Here is a 24930-nt window from a genome sequence, read left to right as displayed (position 1 = left end):
CGAGTGCTTGAGTGAGACAGTACTGCAATCAGGTGCTGTAGAAAACAAGCCAACAAAATGAACTGTGTATGCAGTCATGAGAATCAATTCTTACACCGACTTGTGGGTGGAGACCATCAATGATTTCACTGAGAGTTAGGAACCTCAATCTGGCCCTCCATTCCTACGCACCAATATTTAACAGAGGGGAAATGTAGCATTTCTTATCCCAAACATTTTGATTCATCTGTTGTTGTTATTTCATACACATTAGAAGCTTGATTTTGTTCTCATCAGCAAACCCAGATTAACTCCAACAGAATCAATGAAAAACCAGTTAATAATCTTGGTATTTTCCTCTCAACTATATTCTCCTCCCCTTCCTAGTAACCATTAGCTAAATTTCACCCTGTTACATGTTCAAATTCACCCTCCCTTACATCTGGGTACACCTGGCAAATCAAATTTCCTCCACTGACAGTATAACAAGCTGGATCAGTTTAGACAGATATTGCCGTGTATTGAAGTATTATTTTAATGAGCTCTAAGCTTATCTCAAGAGAATATACTTGGCAGAGGCTCTTGTTGCTACCTGCCAGGCACTTGATGCTAACTAGTCCACATTCTGTGCAGCCACTGACTCCAACTACATCCTGAGTAAAAGCTTCTAGCACTTTTCGTATTATTTGCTTCTAAACACAGTGAATGTGTGTGTGTGTTAGAGATGAGTGAGCTCTCCTCATTTTTTTTAAGAAACATTTCTCGTAAGAGTACTACAGATTGCTCTGCTGGAATTTGTGCCTCTTTAATCCTCACCTGCAAGAAAATTCTAGTGAAGGACTGCTCTTGGCAAGAGAGCATTCTAGGCAAGTCTTGAATCTAAAAAACACAAAGGATTGCACTGTAAACCTGATCCCAAGACTTACACTGAGGAAACAAACACATGACCTGTATGTCCAATCAAAATAAACCAACATGGCTTGAAACAAATACTGATAATAGCTGGGTAGTGCATGATCTACAGTCAAGGTTTTATTCACTACGACTATTTGGTGAACAATTTTGGATAATGACTAAGTCTCAGAAGAGTGTAAACTTCTGCTGGACAATTCACAGACTCCCACTGACTTTTAAAGAGCCAGGATTTCACCCTCAGTCTTGGTTGTAGCTAAACAGTAAAACAGAACAGCATTTGGAACATCGTGTATGCATCCACTATAAATATTAAAGATACTTGTTCTTTACATTAGAAAATGCAGTTTCCTTTTTCCTTCACCTTCTCATTCTCGATCCACATGTCATAACCAGTGCTCTTTTGTTGTTAGAATATCCCAGCCATTCATGTTCATTTTCATTATCCACGATCCCATGTTCACAACTCTTTTCTCCCTCTCTGGTTCCAAGTCAAAATCACTCCAAACCCTAGGCTCCTTCCAGATCCAAACTTTCTTCATCTTTTTTCAAACTCGTATACCTAGTTTTAAGATTTGCACAACGGCCTCCTTTGACTTGAATGGAGCTGTACAAGCGCTAAGGAAGTTACGTCTCCTCAGATAAGGACTTCCATCATATCTGTGTCAGGAAACTCAGGCTTGTTGATCAAACTGCTTACTCGGGTTTTGTTATCAAGTGGCTTCCCATGGCTGGGGGTGTTCTCTGTGATAGGGATGAAAGAAAGCAAATCTTGATCTCAGATGCACCAAAACATTTTCTAAACCTAATCCAAAATCTGTGTGGAGGGAAAAAATTCTCACTATCTGTGGTAATGTTGAAGTGATATAGTAGCCATGATAGTCCAAAGAAATAGGCACGAGGCAAGGATTTTTGTTTGTGATATCTTTTATTGGATGCACCATGCAGTTGATCCAAAGAAAGATGTCATTCACAGAAATCCTTGCCTCTCTCACTATACATTTGAAGGCGAAAATCAGCCCTGCTAAGCTAACAAGAGAGAGATCTGCTTTGGCTTCTGTGTTAGAGTGGAACAAGCTGCCAGCCACTTATGCCCTCTGGGACAGAATTCCTGTTTTAATGCTGCAGTTTTGCAATCTGGAAACATAATCCCTTTCTTTTGCAACTTCTTTCAACATAGGAGGTTTTTAGTGGCATACTGGATTTCCATCAAGGAAGGGTTTAAGCATATTTTTGGAAGAAGCTGATTCTGAATACTCTGCACGCCGTGGTAATGCCCCTGATGTTTAAAATGGTTTGAACGGGGATAATTCTCCAAAAAACATTTGCTTAAATATATGAACACACTTTCAATGTGTGAATCCTTATAGTATTTTTGGCAGCATAAATAATTATATTTCCTGACATTTCAACAATTTAGTGGAGCCTTATGAAATCTAAATCCTGAATTGTGAAGTTTGAAAAAACCAAAGCATGTGAGTTGGTCTAATCTCTCTCTGTCAGTGTAATAACCATCAAGCAATTTATATCTATTAGGTGTCTGCTTACCTACAGCTTTCCTTATAATCTCTCTTTCAAATAGTATGTAGCTGTAGTCTCCATAGTTTCTACACACTACCTATATCATGAAGATTGGCATCACTTACCCACTTTTTCTCCAGTGCCCTTGGCCCCGGTGTGCCTCAGGGCAGGACTGTTGGACGGGGTGGTGCTTAACCTTCCCCTGCCTGGGAAAGAGGCAGTGTTTGGCCAAAAAAGCTCTGAGCTTTTGTCCGTCTGAGTGCTGCTGTCTTTGCTTCCTGTTTTAGCATGGGAGGCGCTCACCGGTAATGATGCAGTTGCACATGACAGAGAGGGAAGGGGAGGTGGCATAGCTGGGACTGATGAATGGTCATGATGATCCTTCCCTAAAAGCAACCCTAAAAGACACAAGGACAATTATATCAGTAAAATAAGGAATGGAAAAGACCTGCTCTATTCCCCAGCAAATCCTCTTCTCCAGACAAGACAATTTCCCCAGGAACTCTGACTGGCGGCTTTATCCAGGCTAGTTTTAAATACCATATCTCCTTCAATATGGTGTCCACTATCCAGCTACAAAAACTGTTCTTAAAATGTCCCTCAGAGACTGCCTCCTAGCTCTCACCATAAGAAAGATTTTCATTTTATTCAGCTTGCAGAGTGATTTTTCTGTAGTCCATAGAAAAAAAATATTCTCAAGTGGGGGAGAGGGGTCAGGAATGGTGAGAGATGCACCTCAGTGCTGAAGAGCCTGGAGACTGCACAAGCTTAAGGAACGAGCATACAAACAAATTACGCAAGACAAGGTCCCAAGTGAAAGATGGTAAGTCAGCTTTCATTTAACACAGAAAGGAAGCAGAAATGGATAGATTTTGCAGAGCTGTGGACACCTGGCAAAGCACTTTGCCCTGTGCTGACTTGTTTGTGTGCCCAAATCTGCTTTAAATATGTGCTCCTTCCCTCCTCCCTACCAGCCCTACAGTGTTTCCACCTTCCTCTTCTCCCTGTGGTTTCCTAATAAGCATAACTGATCAGTTAAAAGTGCAGTATACCACCTATAGCAGCTGCTACAGACTCCCTCTTTCCTGTCCCTGAAGCCTTGCAGAGTAGAGATTGAGGCAACCTGACTGAGCTACCAAGGAGGGAAGGAGAATGAAGGTGCTATTCCCAGTCTTTCACTTTCCCAGCTTATCTCCATATACATTCCTTTCTCTTCCGCTACATGACAAGGACGGCACCAGGCCCTGGTTTTGATCACATTACCCCTCACTGTATCTTGTTTCGTTGCTGTTTTTCTTCTTTGCTGGTGTTTACGCTATTATCACAACACCCTCATAAACCTTTCCCCAAGCTGAACCCACTCAGTTCTTTTTCGCCCTTTTTCATAAAACAGTTGTTTCAGAATAACAGCACTCCTGCAAACCCTTTCTTGTTTGCTTGTATCTAGCTGCCTCAGCAATGCCCTATAGAGAGAGGATATCACTGGCCCGCAGTTTTGCTTGCTTGCTGAAAAAACTGCGTTCACTCTTTTCCCTTTTTTGCTGACATATCACATTACAATCTCCTGTCTAACGTGTCTTGTTTAAGTTAAATCCAAATGTTCCTAGGCCAGACAAGATGTTTACTGCTATGAAGGCTGCAGATACTTTTGGCTTGCCTGCAGCGGTGAATCTCCAAAGGATATAACTGTCCCGGTACACAGGAGCATAGAGGAACATAGGAGCATACAGTAACATGGTGGCTTAGGCTGTATTTGACTCTCCACAGCTTCAAGAGCTGCCATTGTCTTTTATTCCCATTTTGGCCAGAGAAGGATTTTTGCTAATGAACTATAAGGAAATATGAACTCACGTTTTTCAAAATGGCCCAGTAAGGCTTTATTTTAGCTCAGGAACAGAATGCGGGTTCTTTTTCTGGGAACACTAATCCAACAAGGATTGCCTAGGACAATGTGCCATCATTCTAGCCACTTCTTGATTCAGACAGAAAGTTATCCTTCCTTTCTCTGAAGGCATTTGCATTGCCAGTATTTAGCTCAAACTGCAGCTCACCTATGCTACCTTTCCAAGTCTTCTCTTCCTTCTTCTCTTCAGCAATCTGGTTGCTGCTGAGAGAGGTCTGGCGGGAATGTGCCCCTGTTGCTGCAGCGATGGATGGGACCGATCGAGCAGGCCGTAAGCTTGCAGTGTCAGTCTTCCCAGGATCCTTTCGTGAACGCTGCTGAAGGACCTTGATCATGGCATCTTTTTCAATGATTTTTGCATGGAGATTCTTTATCCTGCCAAAATATGAAGGTCTGCTTACAGAGATGGAAAAGAACAGCTAGATCCCAGCTACTCCCTCCCTCTTGTCTTTGCAAGATTGTTCCCTGCAGCATATTCTTAGCTGCTTTGTCCTCTCCAGTTTTAAGTAACTCAAGCACTAAAACTTCCACTATTTCTTTTGTGGGACATTGACAGAACCTAATTAAGCATTATTTCTTAGCAACTACATGAAACTGAGATGCTAATTAAACTGATCCACTGATATGACTTTAATAAACTAGCAAGAATAAATTGAACAATGGCCTGAATATGCCATGGACTGTTAAAGCTACTCAAATTAGTAAATGAGCAATTATGGTTGCTCCACTATGTTAAAAAGCCAAATCCTGTGTTGCTTACTCTGGCAGGTTGCCATTGGAGAGTTTGTCTGGCTCCTGGTAAAGATCTTAGGATTTGACCCTATAGTCATTTGGCATAAAGATTTTAGTAAGTAAACAGTGTTCCTGAAATCTCTTAAGACCCAAAACAACTATCACTGAAATAGGTGAAAAGATTCAGTGAGTTTGTTTGCTCCTTAATTTCTGTCAAAGGGTGTGGAAACAATCAACAATCCTTGCTTCAAAGTGTACAGTAGCATTCCACTACAGACCCTGAAACTAGAAAGAATCAAATTATCTGAGAACGGGCCCAAGGAATGATGGGATGGGGAATCAAACTGAAAACGTTTGACCCTACAAACAAAAAAAAAAATAATTCTAATGAAAACGGTGCTGGGCAGAACTTAATCAAATACAACAGCAGGATTTGGGGGTATTTAAAATTGAAATGACATGTAAGTACTACATAAGCACATGATGGGAGGTAGAAACTTTTAAGGTCTGAATTTTCAAAATCAAGTGCCTAATTTGCCCTGGCAGCATAAAATCCTTATCCATCTTTAAATGAAGGCAGTTTCAAAACTCCCATCATTTCAGTGGAAATAGGATCAGATCTTCTGTACATATGTGCATGCATATAAGAACAGGATCATAGGGAAGTAGGGCTGGAAGGGACCACACAAGGTCATCTAGTCCAGTCCTCTGCTCAAGGCAGGAGCACCTCTGACTAAACCATCCCAGTCACGTGTCTGTTTAACCTGCTTTTGGAAACTGCCAAGGAGGGAAATTCTTCTCTATATAGCCTGTCCCAATGCTTGACCACCCTCATTGTCAGAATCCTTATCTCCAACTTAAATTTCCCTTGCTGAAGCTTGAGGCCATTGCTCCTAGTCCTGTCCCTTACAGCCATAGAAAAGAGCCCAGCTCCATCCTCTGTGTAATCACCCTTCACGTATTTAAAGACTGTTATCAAAACTTTATTTTTAACAATTGTCACTTCCTCCAAACCATGGGCAGAGCTATGGACACAAAGATGGCTGGGCCCCTCAAATATGGCAACCTCTTCATAAGCCACCTGGAAGAAAAATTTCTAGAAAACTGCATGATCATTTGGAATACTTCTATGTTAACATCAACTTTCTAGATACTACAATCCATATGTGGGACAGAACCCTACAAACTACTATTAGAAAGCCTACAGACCACCATACCTATGTCTACAAGACCAGCAATCATCCCAGGCACATCAAAAGGCTGTTATGTGTAGCCAGGCCCTCAGATATCAGTGCACTGGCTCAGAAGAGAATACTTGTGATGCCCACCTCACCAACCTAAAATGTGCCTTTAGACAACCCCAGTAGTGAGACAGACTGTACATTTGAAAGAACTATCCAAATACCCTGCAGTAACTTAGTACAATATAAAAAGAAACCCCCCTGTTCACCCCTGGTGGTGACCTACCACCCCATACTGGAACTAATCCAGAAGAATCACCAAACAATTACAGCCCATACTCAACAAAGATCAGACCTGGAGAGAAATATTCCCAGCCCCTCTGCTCCTGGCTTTCAAACATCCCCCTAACTTTGCCTAACTCTTCATCAGAAGCAGTCTCCACTACCCAACATACATCAAGTGAACCCAGCCTGGCCTTGGCAAGAAATGCTTAACCCGTCATCAGTCAGTGTGTTAGAGGCAATATCTTTTATTAGACCAACCAGACAGCTGGAAAAAAAATTTCTTGATTTGCAAGCTCTAGCACACTGACTGCTTGTATTCGTAGACCAACATGCCTACAACTTTTATCCCTGTAACCTGTCATCACATCTCCCCTACCACTACTATCAACTCCCCCCATAAAGAAACCATCAGTATCCATGATTCCTACACACGTCTTTCCCAAAATGTAATATACTTGATTCAGTGCATAAAGTGTACTCATGGCAACTACATGAGGAACATGAGGAGTAGCCACTTCCCACCAGTATGAACTCTCACAGGAAAAATATAAAAAATGAAGACATATACAAAACATTAGGAGCACTTTCTCAAAGAACAAGCACTCCCTCTCTAACCTCACTATTCCCCTGCTCAAGCGAAAGCTACCCAACATCTTTAAAAGTGAACTTAGGAACAAAATTCTTAAGCTGGTTGGATGCTAAGAACCAAGGACTACATGGATATTGGGCTTGTTGAACATTATATTTTAACCAATGCTTGAATTCTTTCCCCACAAAGGTGAGAAGAAAAGTGAGAATGATCCTCTTCCCTTTTGATAGGCCATTACCTCCCAGTAATCAGCTTCCTCTCTTTTGCTAATCATGTGTCTGCTACCCCTGAGACTTTCTCTCAGCCCTTACCTTCTGCTGTTTTTTGCTATGCTGTGCTTGGCTTCCTATGATCAGAGACCTGACAAAGAATGTCTTGCATTTGAAAGCTTGTCTAACTTTATCCCAACTACATAGTTAGTCAATAAAATATATGACCCTAAGAAATCCTTACCTGTAAAATAATTTTTGGATCATGACTACAACATCACTCTTACACTCTCAAATCCTTCCTCAGTCTTCTCTTCTCTCAACAAAATAACCTTAGTTCTTTCAGCCTTTCCTAATAAATCTTGCCTCCCAGGTCCCTAATCATTTTTGTTGCTCTGTACTGTACTCTTTCCAAACTGTCCCCATCCTTCTTGAAGTGTGGGGTCCAAAGCTGGATACAGGACTGCAGGTGAGGCCTCACTTGTACTGCAGGGCAGAAGAATCACTCCCCTTGATATGCAAGTGACACTTCTGTTAAAACAACCCAGTATGCTGTTGGCCTTTTTTTTTTTTTTTTGCAGCAAAAGCACACTGTTGGCTTTTATTTAGCTTATGGCCTACTGTAACCCCGTCTTTTTTTGCAGCATTGCAACCTAGCCAGTCATTCCTCAATCTGTATTTGTGCATGCAATTATTCTGTCCCAAGTGGAGGACTTTGCACTTGTCCTTGCCAAATCTTGGTTGATTGCCAACAATTTTTCCAGTCTATCTAGGTCATTCTGGATCCTAGCCCTACATTCCAGTGTCTGCAACCGCACCCAACTTGGTGTTGTGTTGTGTGCAAAATTGCCAAGTGTGAACTCAGTTCCATCATCTACATAGTTAATGCAGATATCAGACAATACTGAACCCAAGATAGACCCCTGGGGGACTCCAGCTTCCAACTAGATGTTGAGCCATTTACGGCTACTCGTTGAGCCATACCCAGTTATATATCTACCTTATAGTACTTTCATCCAGTCTGCAACTCCATAGCTTGTTCATGAAAACGCTGTCAGGGACAGTGTCAAAAGCCTTGCTAAAGTCAAGGTATATCAAATCCACTACTCTCCCATCACCCATAGAGCCACCTTATCATAAAAGGAAATCAGGTTGTGGTCAGGCATGATTTGCTCCTGGTGAATCCATGCTAGCTGTTCCTGATCAACTTGCTCTCCTGTAGGAACTTCCCAATAAATTCCTTGAGATTCCATGTGTGAGACAGATTTGTACAGTCAAACTGGTAACAAATGTATGTATTGATTTTCCACAGAAATTGGAATTTTTTTTTGTACGTGAATACTGTATGGATTTATCCTGTTGGGCTTTTATCCAAAATTTAAAATCATAAAGCAGATTTGTTTTCTTTTCAACATGTTTTTCAGTGAAATCCTAGGAAAAAATCATGAGATGTTATCAAATAGATATCTATTTTATCAAAAAAAATTCTGATTAAAATGTCTGACCAGCTCTAACAGGTATTTGAAAATACCATAAATAAATTTGCATATTCATAACAGGAAACTGCATAGGCAAATGAATGGCTGCACCTTTAATTACCTACTTGGACATACACAAGCAGGGTTTTTTTGTGTCACATGCTTATATATGAAATTTTTCGTGTGCGCAACTTTAGAGCTAGGTTTGGAAGGTATGTACCTACATGCTACAATAAATTAAATATAATCCAGATAGCTATCTGTTTATCTGATCTGTAGATACTGGATACATATACATACACATATTTTAGATGATATGGTGATGGGTTAACTATTCAGCATTTATTAGTACAGCCTTGTTTTAAAAAGCAGAAGTTTGACTGACGTGCTACAAGCATTTTGCAGCCTCACACACCCGCCTCTTTTCACTCAGAACGGAGACATCTATTTGTAGGAAGGTCTCTCTGTAGCACATAGAAGGTTTAAATCCAGGCAGGGGAGGAGGCAGAATTAATCTAATCTCTTTTTAGCTTTCAAAAGCTGGAGACTGAAACTGAAATCAAATTGGAGAGAAGCCCTTCCTTTAAGGGCCCTGCTACACATTCAAATTAAATCTGGAGAGAAACGAGTTATAGAGCCATTATAAATTTTCAAGCACTAACTATGTAGCTGGTTGGATTTTTAAAACTGAGTAGTCATTCTTACTGAGTGATAATTATTTTTCATGTGTGGCTGGTCTAAACAGATTGCACGATTAACCAGTTAATTGTGTGATAATTACTTTGCACCTGTGGCCAGTCTTAATTTGCACATGGGGATGGTCTAAATTTATTGTGCATTTAACCAGTAAATTGCATAATATACATAACATGTAGCAGGGGTGTCAAAGTTACCAAGTGAAGGGCTAAACAGGTGTATCCCAGCTTATCCAGGAATCCAAATGGCAAGAATGCTGGGGATTGTACGAGGAGGCCTCAGCACAACTCCCACCCCAGTAAGTATTTAACAGCTGTCCTTTACGTGTATTCCATGTCCTGACACCGCCGGTTGGCTTGCACAATCTCCTCCTCCTCCTGCCATATCCGCACCTCCAGGGAGCTCTCACTGTAGCTGCCATTCCGTGAGTGGTTCATGACTGAGGTATCCCTAGCAATACAAGACACAGCCAGGCCCCTTAGTGTCACTTGCTTCAACAAAAAGCTTGTGTCAATACAAACAGGCAGACAAGCTATTATTTTACCATTGCCATTACAAAGGAAATTTGCAGGTAGCGCATCTGTAATATACCAGGTATCACTGGAGAATGCAATATTCTAGTGAAACAAGCCTTCCAGATATGGGGGGAGGAAAAAAAAAAAGGAAAAACAAACTGGAAGAGAAATGTCATGTTCCACAATGAATAAGGAAAGGACACTGTTGAGATAAAAATGATGGGCAAGATCCTCAATCACTCTAAAATAGCATAACTCCATTAGTTTTAGTGGTTCACTGCTTATGTTGAAGGCCAGGCCTGATACATTAAATAAAATAATGCATTAATACATTAGCCTTGGAAGCCCAGGATTTCCTCTGAAATCAATGGCACAGTCAGAGAATTGGCAGAAAACCGGAAGAATTATCTATCCTGTATCTAATTTGCTTTCAAACAATTTTGTTGTTTACTTTTTGCATATCATTGCTGGGCACTGAAGCAGAACAGGTCAGCTTTGCTTTCTGTTTGAAGTCTGCTTTGCTCTCTATTTGTCATGCACTAGAACAGGAGTGTTCAACTTCAGTGTCCAAAGTCTGCATGCTGCCTGGGCTTCCTTGGACTGCCACCACAGGGCCAGCACAGCCCCCTACACCATGCAAGTAGCGCAAGCTCCTCCCTGCACTGTCATGCCAGTAGCATGAGGCACCCTCAAGCCCTCTGCTTGCACTTGTTATGTGGGCAGCATAAGCTCCTCGCCCTGTGCAGGCAACGAGTTCACAAAGCTCCCTCCCACTATCCCGTCCTGCACAGTAGCAGGAGCAATGGAGAGAGTGGCAGCTGGGTGGGAGTCCACAGGCCACGCAATAACCTCTTGGGGACCGCCAGTTGGACAACCCTACACTAGAACAAATCCATTGCACCTGGGTTTCAAACACTGCAGGGGAATCTGTTCAAGACAAAATATATGAACATATAATTGAGGTTTTAGTGTAAAAAATCATGAAAAAAATCTGTTAGATTTTGCAAATCCTGATTTTGTTTTTCTGTTGTTTTATACTTTTTATAATGCAAAAGCTACATCTAGAATGTAAAACATCTGAAAAAGTCCTTTTAAGCATGATACACATTCCAGCACACATCGGCCAACAGTGATGATGCTTTGTAATAGCTGTTGCACAGAAAGTTTACAAACCATGTTCCCAGGGCACTCCCAAGCGTAACGGAGTCAAAGAAAGTTGTGGGTGTTACGCAAGCCCACAGTCAATGCACTCACCCCTTGGGTATATTACAATGCCTGTGTCTGTGTGAACTATTTGTAGAATTTAGCTGTACATGAAGGGAAGTTTGTTCCCGACAGCAGAATACTTGGATGAACACTTTCTTTCCCCCAGCAACATATAGTCAGGTGTATTAAGATGCCTTCCTTTGAAGCACCATTTATAGGCCACTGCTGGAGGCTAGTCACTGGCTTGATGGACTACTCATCCTGAGCCAGAACAGCAAATCCTGTGTTCATTAAAGGACAATTCTGGTGGACTTACTCCACTGAGCAGTCCCATTGCCATTGAAGGAATTATTTTCCTGGTTAGTATAAGCAGTGTTTAGCCTTAGGCAAACACTGATTCCTTGTTATTATTCATAATTTCATTTGACTAAGCATGTTGTCAACTGCTTGAACCAATGGTACCGCACCTCTCTGTCGTAGCTGTGGCTGCAGCATTCATAGCAAAGTGCCGGATTGTGCTTTCCTCCAGATACTTCTGCTCCCATTTAGTCATGTCAGCTTCCAGAGCCAGAATCCTCTCCTCCTTTTCCCGAACCAACTCCATCAGTGCTGGGGCATTATGCTCTGGCAGGCTGGCTGGCTGGTAGTTCCCATGTTTCTGAAAGAGGGAAAGAAAAACAATGATGGAGTCTCACTCCATCCCAACTTGAGAGCTGCAGGAATCTTTCCAGCAAAATCTTCTACCAAACTACCCAGGCTCCTCCACACGTCAATATCCACTAAGGGTCCTGAAGCTTTCGAAGAACTTGCTACTTGTCAAACCTAAGAGTTATTGCCCACAAGAAGGAAAAGGAAAAATGGCTCTAGGATCTGTGACTAAACTCAACAGCATTGTGCAAGCATGTTTTTTGTTAAGAAAGTGATACATGTGCTATAGCTGGAGAGTGTAAAACATCTAGCTAAGGGTCCTCACAAAGTTTCTGAGAACTGAACCAGGCTGGCAGAGCTGGTGTCCACACTCAGAAGGTGGGGAAACAGAATCACAGAAAATGAGGGTTGGAAGGGACCTCAGGAGGTTATCTAGTCTAACCCCCTGCTCAAAGCAGCGCCATTCCCAATGAGATTACCCCAGCCAAGGCTTTGTCTAGCCAAGTCTTAAAAACCTCCGAGGATGGAAATTCCACAACCTCTCTGGGCAGCCTGTTTCAGTGCTTCACTACCCTCCTCATGAGAAAGTTTTCCTAATATCGAACCTCCATCCACTTTGGAGCCCCCCTTCAGGTAGTTGAAGGCTGCTATTAAATCCCTCAGTCTTCTCTTCTCCAGAGTAAATAAGCCCAGTTCCCTCAGACTCTCCTCAGCAGGCATGTGCCCCAGGCCCCTAACCATTTTTGCTGCCCTCCACTGGACTCTCTCCAATTTGTTCATATCCTTTCTGGACACAGTACTCCAGATGTGGCCTCATCAGTACAGAAGAGAGAGGAAGAATCACTTCCCTTGACCTGCTGGCAACACACCTACCAATGCAGCCCAGGATGCTTTTAACCTTCTTTACAACAAGGGCACACTGTTGGCTCACATTCAGCTTATTGTCCACTGTAATCCCCAGGTTACAAATGCCAGCCCTACTGTTGAACATGGTATATTAAAAGTTCATGGGGTAGTGAAATGGGCTGGCAGAGCTTGCATTCCTGCCGCCTACCCATAAAGAGGCATGTGCTTCACAAGACTGTGAAATGAATTGACATAAGCTGTGATCACACACCTGTAAATACAACCTGATTCATGGATTGCTGAACACACAATGAGATTCTGGGATAGACTGGCAGGGGCAGTATATCTACTGCCTACCGCCCATATCAATGCATGGGAGTGTAACCTTTCCAGCATGCCCCATGCTGCACACACTGGACGGGGTTCTGGAGGGCACTGCTCAGACATCCCCTCACTACTTTCCTTTTCTATTCTTCTGTCCCTTCAGACAAGTTCCCTTCCATCACTGCTTTCTATGATCCCATGATGCTAACTAGGACACCAGCTGTTTACCATGGGCTGCAAGAGCTCTGTGGCGTATTCCACACCTAGCATTTGGTAGGAAAATATGACAGTTCTTATAAAAGACACCTCTTTTGAGATATTTTATCACTCTTCTATTGTGCATGGACAGTATTTGGTATAAGTATCACCCACAAAAATCCTTGCTTCTTGCGTGTCCCTAAGAAGGTTATATAGGAAACAGAAAAAAGAAAAACACCAAAAAAGAAGCAAAGGGACACAGTATGCTAAAATAAAGCTGCAATTGGTAAACTATTAAGAGTCATGAATGTAAATATATGCACATCACCACTGGCTCCTTAAGTAAGAGATTCAGACTTTCTGTCTGTGTGTAAATTTACAGACCAAACCTGACTTCTACAGCATGGAGCACAATAATGACACTTAAATAAATACTAAATTGTAGAAACAAACAAACAAAAAAAAATCAGTGTGGATAAAGCAGTCTTTTCACATAATGGATAACACACTGATCGGTTTGTTTACCTAGACAAGGTCTCATTTAGCATCATCTTTTGAAATGTCTGACCTCTGGGACAAGCAAAACAAATACGGTTTCCTTTCAAATCTTTCTGAACACTGTGGATGAGAAAATGACACACTGCTTATGCAAAACAGGGACGAGAATGCACAGGACCAGAAGTTAAAAGACCTTGGGTGCATCTACACACTGCTGTATGGTACCATGAGCCAGGTCAGAGAGCTGAAAGATCAAGCAGAGAACAAGCTGGAGGGAGCATCAGAGCAAACATGGGTTAGGTACAGCCCTTTTGCTCAGACACTTTCTGTTCCTGCTCAGGGGTTTATATGTGAGAAGTGGAAGGTCAGCTGACTCTAGACAGCCACTTCAGTGAGAGGGAGAGAGAGGAGAGAGTTAGGTCCTGCTGAGGGCTTCAGGCTGGGCATGACCAGTCTGGATGATCAGCTATGGGGCAACAGGCTGAGATGAGCTGCAATGTTGGCTAGGCTGAGGCACTAGGTTTGAGGCCATGGAAATTTTTTCACCAAGTTGGGTTCATGGATGTTTTCAGGTCATTCCCATGTGTGGTCTGCAGGCCTGTATCCCTCCCAATTTATTAAGTAATGCAACTTTCCTCATCTCCACTGAGTCTAAAATCTCACGGACCAGGTACTCCTCCCATCCCTGGATTGTTACAGGAACTGGTGGAGGGGAAGAATCCTCTATACGGAGTCTAAATAGTGACAGGGTGTACACCAGGTGTATACCAGGTGTATGTATCTTCAGTGTCTCGAGTTGTAGTTTAAAGACTACCAGATTGATTTGGCAGGTTGTGTGGAAGGGGCTGAGGAAGTGGTGGTCTAATTTGCATGCATCAGTGTGGACATGTTTGGTTGACAACCAGACTTTGTCCCACAAAACAGGCAGGCTGTGGCTGTCAGTGCTGGCCTGCCTGTCACTTACAGGCCTCTTTTGTCTTATCCAGGTATTGCATTAATTCCTCCTGGATTTTATAAATGTGGTATGCCCATTCTCTAGCTGTGGGGTTGTTGGAGTTTGCAGGTAAGTCTACCTGGGGGTAGAACCCATAGTTTGCAAAGAATGGGCTCTGTCTGTTTGAGATATGCTTGGAGCTATTGTACGCAAATTGTGTGAACTTTAGGAATGAGAATCAATTATTCTGTTGAAAATTCAGGTAGTGATGGAGACAGTGTTTTAAGACCTGACTGGTCTTCTGAGCCTGGACATTTGTCTGGAGATGGTAAGCCAATGAGAGATGGACATGGACTCCCAGTAGGTGCATGGCTTGTGCCAGAACCAGGAGATAAATCGACACCCACAGCCCAATATGATGACAGAGGCTGTGGACTGACAGAAATGCTGTTAGACCTATTTGGGCAACTCAGTTGAGATAGAGTATCACCAGATACCCTCTAAACTAGGTCCCTTTTAAATTATAATATTCTCTTCCTATAAGCTGCCCTGAGCCTTTGCTGGGAAGGACAGCATATAAATCAAATATATATGCTAGTGTTGTAGTTATGATAGCTCAGGAAATGTCCAAGGGGCAAGGATTTTTTTGCAACATCTTTTCTGGACCAACTGTATAGTTGAAAGAGCTGTTGGACAAGCTTTTGGGTACTGTACATAAATAAATAAATAAACTCTCTACCATCAGTAGTGTTACTCCCAATTTACACCTATGTAACTGCAAGCAGAATAAGCTCTTTTATTCTGAAGTCACAAGATAAACACCACATACCAGTGCACTCATTCACTACAGGGGTAACAGCTCCTAATTAAAGAAGGGCTATGGAAGCCACAGAGTTTCTCAAGGGGAAATGTGTTAACTTTCTAAGAGTTAAAGCTATGTGTCATGCTTTATGTGTCTTTTTACACCATTCAGAAGTTTCTCTAAGTGGTAGTTTAATGTACTAGCGTATACATCTGGTGACCATCTGCAGCCCAAAGTCATATGTACTGGCTGCTAGCTACAAATTCTCTTAACTAACTCTTCATGTTCTTCTTTTTCATAAACTCCTCTTTACCTGAAATAACACCTGACAGAAATCAGCACGAAATACACGGTAAAAGGGGGAAAGACAGTTGCTTACCTAGAAGAGTAACTGCGCTGTTAATATAGTTAAACTAAGCCTCCAAGCATACACTTAAGCACAAAGGCACAAGACTGCCAAAAAAACTCAGAATCTAAGGACATTCATAGACCCATGTACAATCTATCCCCATCCCTGTCCAATTTTGGATCTAACCTATGTTTGAATAATATTCCAGGGTGACAGGAGAAAGTGGCTCTTTGCAGTCATGTAAAATATTTTGTACTGGTGCCAGTATTCATGTGGACCAAATGCAACATTGTCTTACACTAGAGAATGTCTGAGCATCCTTCTGTACCTTGCCTCTTCTTAATAAAAGCATACTGACATTAAGGGCCAGGTCCTTGGCTGCATCCTTTACATTTGCTTGGACACACATGTACAAACAATGTTTTCTCCTCAAGCCCTCAGCATCTCTGGTGCAACAGATGGTTTTTGAAAAGAAATTTTGCAGCATATACTGGCCCCTTCAGACACAGCACAGATGGCAAATCCAAGCTTTTGGTTCCAACAGTTGTGTTGGAAGCAGTGTTTTTGCATGGGCTTGAATAAGCCAAGCAAGCCAAGCAGCATCAAGCAACGGTACGGTAAAAATAATAAACAGTCCACCCAACTACCAGTAAAAAACAGCAATTTAGGAAGGCATTGTCTAAATGAAGGGATGAATCCAAAATAGCAAGAACCTGACACCCACAGCAAGGTGACCTTTGATAGGGATGAAACTGACTGCCCTGATCGCAAAACAAAATTAAAGATGCCATTTGCCCCTGTGTCTAGTCATGTATATTAAGCATCCAGGATTCTACTTCAGTGCTGCACACAGCCATAATGCAGGTGTTTTGATGACGCCGCAGGGAGTCAATGAACCCTTTAGAGTGACTAGTAAAAAAATAAGTCTTAAGCATGTGACAGTTCTCCAGAATGCATTGACATCAGTTTGGCTATCCATTGAGTTAGAAACTGTTTGTTATATTTAGCAACCACAGAAGAGGCTTTGTAAGCCAGGAATAAGCTGGGTCAGGACAATGGGAGTTTAGCGAGTGTTATGTGAGTACTTCCACACCACAGACTTGGTCAGCACAGGCTGTCACTCAATACTTCACTATCTAGCCTTAAGTACCTTATGGACCTCTGAATAAGGAGGCCTCAACCAAGGGTCCCTCTGAATGCAGCCTGCAGATATCTAGGGCAGGGGTTTTCATACATTTCATAGACATTAGGGCTGGAAGGGACCTCAGAAGATCATTGAGTCCACGCCCTGCCCAAAAGGCAGGAAGTCAGCTGGGGTCACAGGATCCCAGCAAAATAAGCATCCAAATTTCTCTTGAAGGTGTTCAATGTAGGTGCTTGAATCACCTCCAATGGCAGGCTGTTCCAAACCTTGGGGGCTCAGACAGTAAAGAAATTCTTCCTTATGTCCAGCCTGAAACGGTCTCACAGTAGTTTATGACCGTTCGACCTCGTCATCCCTTGGGGCGCTCTGGTGAACAAACGTTCCCCCAGATACTGGTGGTCACCCCTGATAAACTTATAGGTGGCCATCAGATCACCCCTGAGCCTGCGCTTTTCCAGGCTAAAGAGCCCCGTGGCTCTCAGCCTGTCGTCGTAAGGTCTGTTTCCTGACCTCTGATCATGCACATGGCTCTTCTCTGGACTCTCTCAAGCTTCTCCACATCCTTTTTGAATTGTGGAGCCCAAAACTGGATGCAGTACTCCAGCTGCGGCCTCACCAAGGCCGAGTACAAGGGGAGAATGACATCCAGGGATTTGCTTGAGAAGCATCTATGGATGCAAGCTAGCATTTTAGTCGCTTTACTAGCCACAGCATCGCATTGCAGGCTCATGTTCATCTGTGGTCAATGATGACCCCCGAGTCTCTTTCTTCTGTAGTGCTAGCCTATAAGGATGCTGCAGGTTTTTCCTCCCAACGTGGAGAACCTTGCATTTTTCAGTGTTAAACACGACCAGGTTCTCATCCACCCATTTGCAGAGCCTGTCCAGGTCCGCCTGGATTGCCCTCCTGTCTTCGGGTGTGGATGCTTTGCCCCAGAGTTTGGTGTCATCGGCAAACTTGGCCAGTCCACTCCTGACTCCAATGTCCACATCTTTAATGAAGGTGTTGAACAATATGGGTCCAAGGACAGAGCCTTGGGGGACCCCACTGGTCACAGGGCACCATAACGATTGACTTCCATCAATTACCACCCTCTGGGTCTGACCACAGAGCCAATTTCCCAGCCACTTTTCAACCTTTTTAAGGACTCTACCCCCTCTGGTGCGTACCCCTCTCAGAGTGTACCCCCTTCCAGATGGCGGGGGGGGGGTGCCAAGCCATCCAGACACAAAGCTGGTGGCGCATCATCAGCATGGAGTGGTGAATGATGGTGGAGTGGGGGCGGGGAAACAGCGTGTGGCTGCCACCAGCATTCACCACTCTTCGCCACCACCATGTGCCGCCTCCCTGCACTGCCACGTGTACTCCCTAGGACCATCCCAACTACCCCCAGGGGTACACATACCCCCGGCTGACAACCCCAGATCTAGGGAAATCAATATGAGTTGGATCTAGAGAAAAAGAGAAAGTCCAGGCAACTCTTGCAGTACAAGAGTAACTGCATTCTTTGGAAAATGCACTAAACATCCTGGCTACTACCTTCACTGTGGACTGGTTTCCAAGCGGCTTCCACAGATAGCCCCACATGAAGAGCACTGCATGAGTCCAGTTCAGTTGCAAGTTAAGTGAGGCAAGGGCCACATCACAGAGAAACTCTTGCAACCATTCAGCACCATACCTAGACTCCTGGTGGCCCTGGCTTAACTTTTAGCATCAGGCCCCCCTTTGCCAGAGATAATGATAATAATTATTGGACAACGGGAAAAAATTACCATTTTTGGGCCCCCTTTCTGTCTGGGCCCTGGGCAGCTGCCCAGTTCGCCTATGTCTGTGTCCAGCCCTGCAACTATTACAACAAACAGATAGGAAAAGGGGTGTATTGGTTAATGAAAACAGCTGGGATTGGAGAAATAACTGCTGATTTGGAAACACCCTTAATTCGGCATTACAGGATAGTTTCTCTGTTTGTTGAGAGAAGGGAAGTAACTCTTAGCAGATAAGATAAGGGCAAATAGTACACATAACCACAAGGTCTCTGCACAATCTCACCACAAGCACCCGCTCCTACACTGGCATTCCTAATGAATGGCAACATTGAAGTCTTCCCACAAAATACTGCCTCCTAACTACAGTGCCCCTTCCCCTTTGGCATCTGTACACCATGTGGCTATGTGAAAAGACCTCTCCCACTCACTAGTTGACTGGAGGGCCGCACCCAGAGAGTGGTAGTGGATGGGTCATTTTCGACCCATCCACTGTGGGCAGTGGGGTCCCGCAGGGCTCGGTCCTCAGGCCCGCACTGGTCAACATCTTCATCAGTGACTTGGACAAGGGGGTAAAAAGCACCCTGTTCAAATTCGCAGATGACACTAAGATGTGGGGAGAAGTGGGCAAGCTAGAAGGGAGGAATAGGCTGCAATTGGACCTAGACAGGTTACAGGGGTGGGCAGATGAGAACAGGATGGGTTTCAACACTGAGAAGTACAAGGTGATGCACCTGGGGAGGAAGAACCAGCACCATACCTACAGGCTGGGGAACTCCCTTCTCGTCAGTGCAGAGGCAGAAAAGCATCTTGGAATCATTATTGATGCCAAAATGAACATGGGCCGACAGTGTGGGGATGCAGTCAGGAAGGCCAACCACACTTTGTCATGCATCCACAGATACATCTCAAGCAGGGCCAAGGAGGTGATCCTCCCCCTCTATGCGGCACTGGTCAGGCCGCAGCTGGAGTACCGCGTCCAGTTCTGGGCGCCGCACTTCACAAGGGATGTGGACAACATGGAGAGGGTCCAGAGGAGGCCACTCGCATGAACAGGGGGCAGCAGGGCAGGCCCTACGAGGAGAGGCTACGGGACCTGAACCTGTTCAGCCTCCACAAGAGAAGGCTGAGGGGGGATCTAGTGGCCTGTTACAAACTAGTCAGAGGGGACCAGCAGGCATTGGGAGAGTCCCTGTTCCCATGAGCACTACCAGGAGTGACTAGAAATAACGGTCACAAGCTGGCAGAGGGTAGATTCAGACTAGACATAAGGAGGCGCTACTTCACTGTCATGGCGGCTAGGATCTGGAACCAACTTCCAAGCGAAGTGGTGCTGGCTCCTACCCTGGGGGTCTTTAAGAGGAGGCTGGATGAACGCCTTGCTGAGGTCGTTTGACCCCAGTACTCATTCCTGCCCATGGCAGGGGTCGGACTTGATGATCTGCTCAGGTCCCTTCCGACCCGACCAACTATGAAACTATGAAACTCCAGCTCACTCCTGCTGCCAGTAACTAGTGCAGTATTCACACTACCATTTTTACTGGTGGTAAGAGAGTAGCTCATGAACATGTAAAGTCTACGGTCTATTCATGTACATGAAACATGGACAAATAAAAAAAATCACTGTTGTTTTCAGTGACATAGCAAAGGGTGGAGGGCACCAAAGGGTGGAAGGCAGACCTGGGTATATGATCCCAGGTCTGTGGCTCAAGGCTGGTCTCTTACCTGCTGCATTCTCAGCGAATCAAGCTCCCTCTCCAGGCGTGTGCGCAATCGCCGCTCCATCTGCTCCCGTTTCTCACATGCTGCCTGCAGCTGGGTTAGAGCCTGCTGCAGCTTCTCAACCTTTTCCACGTAGGCTTGCTTCTTGCGCAGCTTGGGGAAAAGTGTATTGGAAGCACAGGGTAATTGGCAGTAAAACAGAAATACAGACCAAATCAACCAATGTGATATGCACCCATGGCTGGCAAATGATAAATGTAAGTGCGACTTTCAATGACTCTACAACTTCACAGGGAAAAATACCCCATACCCTGCTTTACTTTAGCAGGGAAAGGCATAACACAAACCAATGTCTAGAAGCTGAAACCAGACAAAGTCAGACTGTGTATTAGACTCCAATTTTCACTGCTGAGGGTGATTAACAAATTATCAAGGAAACTAGTGGACTCCCCAGCTCTAGAAGTCTTCAAATTCAGCCTGGATGCCTGTTTGAAGACAAGTTATTGGGCTCATTGGTAGAGAAATGGTTTGTGGTACACAGGATTTTAGACTAGATGATCCTTAATGGACCCTAAAATTTATGGGTCAGATCCTATTCTCCAAACTAGGTACCTAAGTAGACCTAGCCACCAAAGTGGGATCCAATTCCACCATGGCTTAAAAACCGCTAACATGAAAAGTAGATGGGGCCTTTTTCTCAGCGCATTTTTGTGATTTCATTTTAAGGGCAGGAGATTGATCCAGATGTGTTCTTTGCTACTAAGGGATTGTTTTTGTATCTTGTACACATCGACTGCTAGTTAAAACCACAGCTACTCCTATTGTATATACAGAAATGATTCCAAACACCACATGCTGATTTTGCAACACACCACATTTTCTGGCTTAAGATTAATCTCTGATTTAGTAAAGTAGCATACCCTAGCCTGAACAGGTAGAAACAGACTGACACCCTCCCCTGTGACTTTTCAGGCATACAAGTGGATGCAGACAGTAGGAGAACTATAGGTGCTTCCTGTGCTGTCACAGTCAATGCTTCCCACTGTATTAAGGAAGTGGTAATTACTGGACAACAGAGTAGAACAATATTTTATTAATGGCAGGAATTACCAAGTCTAGGACCTTTTGGGGAGAAAGGACTTCTCAGAAGTTCTAGATCAGGGGTGTCAAATTCATCTGATCCTGCAGGCTGGATGAATGGCTTGGGACCAGCCTGAGGGCCAGATCGGGCCCAGGGACTTCTGCAAGCTGGATCCAGCATGCACGACATCCACTCCAGCTGGTCCAGACAGGGATGTGACTGGGTGCTGGGCTTCTTCTTGCAGTGCTGCTTGGTCTCCAGCATCACTGTTTTCACTTGGATACTTGGTAGCTAAGTGGGTGTTGGACCCCAGCAGCACCCCAGGAAGAGCCAGGTATCATGGGTGCCTGGCTGCCACAGGGGGGAACAAGTCACAGTGCTAGGCCTGCTCTCAGCAGCACTGTGACTGTCGCCTGGGCACCTGTTTGCTGTTGCAGAAAGATCCTCCATCACAGCCACAGGTGTTGCAAAATTGGCAGGCTGGATGACCTGACTCTGCAGGCTGTATTTGGGCTGCAGGTAATGCATCTGATACATGCTCTAGATCAGTGATTCTCAACCTTTTTTGTACCAGGATCCATTCATAAACTTCGAAGGCCAGTCCTGACTTAGTACCCCTCACTCCCAACCTGCTGGCCCCAGCCCCCAGGTCCCAGTGTGGGACAAGGAGTGGGTGTGTGGGGCATGGGGGGCTCCAAGCAACATCTTGTAGGCTGGAACTCTGCCAGCCTGTAAGGGAAATTTTTCCACCCTTTTCCCATGTTTTTCTCCTTTAAAGGAGAACCCATTTCTAATGTTTGTTGGCGACCCTTTCATATACTCTTGAGACCCACTTTTGGGTCCTGACCCACGGGTTGAGAAATGCTGCTCTAGATGGTCCAAGGCATGTGTTTGTCAGTAGGCACAACGTCAAAGATTTCTGTGAAAACTAATTTTACAGAAGCAACTGATTCGTGAATGCGCCAGATTCGTGAAGGCAAGAGGTAAGTGCTCAGCATCTCTCAGAGTGAGTCCCAGTGTGATCCAAAGTATAAATGACTTCTGAACCAGATGGAGAGCTCTTGCCCATGTAGCAAGGATGCTTAAGCCATACTGCATCCAATCACTTTGACTACTGCAGCCAGGTGCAAGAATTCAGCCTTGCAGACCAAAATCCCCTTCTCTGCTAGGACTGTTTCCTTTTCCTCCCATTCTTCCTTTCTTTTTCTTTTCTCTTGACATCAACATAAATGTTCAATCCCCTTTCAAATGCATCTGTTTTTATAGCACAGAAACAAATCAAGTAGCCTAAGTTGAAAGTCTAAAGAAAGCTACAAATTTCCAGGCTGGAGAAAATACTCACTCAACCCAGAAGGGAGGTAGGGTTAGAAAGCTTACACTTCGCAGAATACTGGTATGAGCATGCACACTTGACACACGTGAAAACTGAGATGTATATGTTAGTATTTGTGTAAAGTCATGGCTGATCACAAGGATTTATAGTTTTTAACCTAGAGAAGCACTCCTCCTCTGTTCATTTATTTGTGTGGATGGGGGTAAGATTTCAGTTCTTTAAACATTTTAGAGGCTAAACAGGAGGTAATCTTTTGTTTTCCATTTAGAAATAATGCTGCACGACTGGGAAATGAAATGTAAAAAGGGAAGCAAGTTTGTAAATCAGAATATGATATGTTTTTAAGATCCAATAACTCATGATCTAGTAGGGCAAGAAACACTTAATGAGGCAATACAAATATCTCCAAGACCAGTACACCTTTCCAAGTGCTGGTCCCAGCCAATGATCAAGGGGGAAAACATTTATCTCCTGGTCCAACAAATTTCTAGCATTAGATCCATAGCTCAAACAGCCAGAAGGTGTCACCATGAACATGTAGTTTGACCTCTTACCTATAGCTTGCATACAGGTCATAGAGGGTCACTCAGCAATGTCTGCTTAAAGCCCATTGACAAGTTATATTTTATTTAGACAAACCTTCAGTCCCGATTTAGACTTCAAGTGCTGGAGAACACACCAGAGCCCTCAGTAATTTGGTTCCTATAGTTACTTACCCTCACTATTAAAAATCTGCACTTTACCTCTTGCCTGATATTTGTCTAGCTTCACTGCCCAGCCACTGGGCCTCATTATACCTATTTTGCTGAGATTAAAGAGATGCTTACGATCAGACATTTCTTCACCTATGAACATGTGGACTGGCATCCAATCATGCCTTAACTTTAATCTCTTGCTATAAGCCATGATTTCAGACATCTAATTGTACTTTATTTTCTAAATGTTTTCCCAGTTTTCAATTTCCTTTTTGAAATGGGGACACCAGAACTGGGCACTGTATTCCAGTAGTGATTAAAATTATGATGCAGGCAGATGCAACTTCACTGTCAGATTTTAAATAAAATCCTTCCATACAAGCAGGCATTCAAAATTATGGAGATTTCATATTGGGTAATTTCCATGTTCAAGAAGTTGTATTAATATTCATGAATTATGACTGTTCCTGTCTAGCTATAAAAAGCTTTTAAAACTAAATTATAATGATTGGCAATACAAAAATTCCATAGGGGTTTTCGGAAGTGCGTAGGTGGTACAATCTCATTAATAGTGTAGACTTTTCCTCTGATTTATTTTTCCTTCTTCATGTAATTCCAAGTTATTTTAAGAGCTCCCTGTTTAAGATCACAGTTCAAAACTTTAAAAATTTTAATCTCAAGTTGGACAGACAAAAACTGACACACAAAATCTGAAGCTATTTCTGAAAACACGTTTTAATTTTGTGAATAGTACCAGACAAAATGTGGTCGTAAGGATGCATTATTAACCTTGCTTTACATACCATTCACTTAAACCCAAAGAGATCACGTGGCTGATCAGTGTCACACAAGCAGGTCGTGAACTTACTGTAAGTCTGTAAAGCTAGAAGTTGGACTCAAGTCCCCAAAATCTCAGTCAAGAGCCTTAATTGCACAATCATCCTTTCTCAGTAAGTTTTACTATTTATTTGTTCTTTGGAACTAAGAAATAAGTAGTAAAACATACTGAGAAAGGATGGTTGTGCAATGAAGACACTTGACAGATTCTGGGGACTTAAGTCCAACTTCTAGCTTTACAGACTTATAGTAAGTTCACGATCTGCTTGCGTGACACTGATCAGCCATGTGATCGCTTTGGGTCTAAGTAGCAAGACTCCTGATGACTTCAGGGCAGCAGAATTAACCATCAACTATTTACGTGTACTTTGTGTATTCCAGTTTACTTTAATGCCTGTTGCCATGCCAGATAGAATGTGTCTGCTCCTTTTGACCCATCTCAGAAATTCTATTTATGTACAGCATTCATCAAAAATACAGTTAGAAATAGTCATATACCTGTCTAGTGCCTTTTCGCTATCCACTCCTTCATTTTAGAGCAGGGGTGGGC

The 24930-nt window shown here is 43.4% G+C and overlaps 1 protein-coding gene across 6 annotated transcripts in view; it reads right to left on the bottom strand.

The window, feature by feature from the left end:
* Nucleotides 1-597: 597 nt before the first annotated feature.
* Nucleotides 598-24930, bottom strand: part of AMOTL1 (angiomotin like 1) — a 194605-nt gene continuing 170272 nt past the window's right edge. For 4 of the 6 annotated variants that reach the window (XM_019524510.1, XM_019524505.1, XM_019524509.1 and 1 more), the window contains 6 exons: nucleotides 20438-20587; nucleotides 11674-11864; nucleotides 9810-9935; nucleotides 4464-4690; nucleotides 2538-2810; nucleotides 598-1635 (listed from right to left, as the gene is read on the bottom strand). In XM_019524510.1, coding sequence (XP_019380055.1) covers nucleotides 1529-1635; nucleotides 2538-2810; nucleotides 4464-4690; nucleotides 9810-9935; nucleotides 11674-11864; nucleotides 20438-20587 — 1074 coding nt within the window. In that variant the 3' untranslated portion in view covers nucleotides 598-1528. The remainder of the gene's footprint in view (nucleotides 1636-2537; nucleotides 2811-4463; nucleotides 4691-9809; nucleotides 9936-11673; nucleotides 11865-20437; nucleotides 20588-24930) is intronic. The other 2 variants (XM_019524506.1, XM_019524507.1) reach the window with 2 other exon arrangements.

This window comes from Gavialis gangeticus, unplaced genomic scaffold (assembly GCF_001723915.1).
Source record: "Gavialis gangeticus isolate Ggan-Ray unplaced genomic scaffold, GavGan_comp1, whole genome shotgun sequence".
Lineage (NCBI taxonomy): Eukaryota > Metazoa > Chordata > Crocodylia > Gavialidae > Gavialis > Gavialis gangeticus.
This window is presented reverse-complemented; position numbering and strand designations above follow the sequence as displayed.